General features: G+C 39.2%; 1 protein-coding gene across 2 annotated transcripts in view; it reads right to left on the reverse strand.

Moving 5' to 3' along the window:
• Positions 1 to 300: 300 nt before the first annotated feature.
• The window catches only part of gdap2 (ganglioside induced differentiation associated protein 2), a 13736-nt gene continuing 12499 nt past the window's right edge, over positions 301 to 1537 (reverse strand). For both annotated transcript variants that reach the window (XM_023837155.2, XM_023837154.2), the window contains one exon: positions 301 to 1518. In XM_023837155.2, coding sequence (XP_023692923.1) covers positions 1477 to 1518 — 42 coding nt within the window. In that variant the 3' untranslated portion in view covers positions 301 to 1476. The remainder of the gene's footprint in view (positions 1519 to 1537) is intronic.

Here is a 1537-nt window from a genome sequence, read left to right on the forward strand (position 1 = left end):
GAGAAGAGAATTAAAAGGCAAGAGCCTGATGCCTCACAACCAGCTTGTATATTACAGCAAAACATGTAAAGCCTCAAGACTAGTCTTCAAAGCTTGTTCTCTATGAAAATATGTGAATATTTAGAATTCAACTTCACTACTGTCATAAAAATGTATGTTGTATGCCAATACTTCAAACGCAATCATTTATCTACATATACAAACATATATACACATAGACATTATATATTCACTCACACACACACACACACACACCTCAGAAAATACCAAAAGAAAAAAAAAATCCTTAATTTACTGGCATATTTTGAATTGTTTTATTTTAATTGTCCAAGCCTTTGGTTCTGCTTTTCAAACTATAAATATATTCTCTTCATAACAGGGAGATTTCACTTCCAAATTGGCATTATTAGTAGCTAGTCTGGAAACAGCATTACCTATATAAAGAGTTTGCTCTGAAGTGGAACAGGGAGATGAATATTGACGCACTGCTCTGAGGAATCTCCCAGGTGCCAGGAAAAGCATACTTAATGTGTGGTGATTGCAACTTCATGTTAATTCATGTTTATTCTTAACACTAAAAAAAACACTATTCAGTAATCTGATCACCTCAAATTTAAATGATATATAAGCAAAAATAAGACTGGATACAGTCCAAATTAATTTCAGAAAAAAAATTATTATAAAAATTTTAACTGGGAGAAAAAGGGGGGAAAAATCACCTGCAGGCCCCCTAAATAGCATTTAATTACTGTGAACTCATAACAGAGACCAACACTGTCTCATCTTACAACAGATTGGCTTTGAGCAAAGGCTGGGGTGTTATTTTTGGAACTAGGAGGCAAACATTTCACAACCAATCCCAGTGTGGTGGCATCATGGGTGAGGAAATTACAGCAATTTGGTTGCAATTATATGAATAAATAACTCACAGCCTTTCCACTTATAAACCTATAGAGACATGCCCAAATAACAAAGGCTGAGATGTATATGTGTGTGTGTGAGGAAGAGAGCGAGAGAAAGCTCTGTGCTTCGCAGGATACCAATCCGGTCCAAAGCTGCAATACAGCATACCCAAAATGTAGTGAAATGAGCTTTGAGCGACAGGTCCACAGCACTGACCCTCCTCCTCAATGACATCAGGTAACAATTGGAGAACAAGAGAAGATCAGCTAATCCAAGACACACAGTGCCAACAGTTTAGAATGGATAAGTATATTCAGGGACAAAAAAAACATTGGTGTCACATTTCATCTCTTTTTGCAAAGATTATCTGGAACAATGACCAATAAGAAGATTCCGAGAGACATCGGGGCAAAAGGGACTTTGGCACAAAGCGGGGGTCTGCAGCTCTGATGCACCAGTACTGAGAGTCAAGCCACACCCGGGGGCTGGGTTTCCATCATGAGGTACACATAGCATCTGGCAGAAATGCTCCCCAGGTCCTTCACAGCAGGTATGAGAGCAGAGAAGTGCAGCTCACAGTCCAGAGGCTTCGGAGGCTCGGTACGGCCCATTCATCTGAAACGGATGGAATATC

Source organism: Paramormyrops kingsleyae, chromosome 16, assembly GCF_048594095.1.
Source record: "Paramormyrops kingsleyae isolate MSU_618 chromosome 16, PKINGS_0.4, whole genome shotgun sequence".
Classification (NCBI taxonomy): domain Eukaryota; kingdom Metazoa; phylum Chordata; class Actinopteri; order Osteoglossiformes; family Mormyridae; genus Paramormyrops; species Paramormyrops kingsleyae.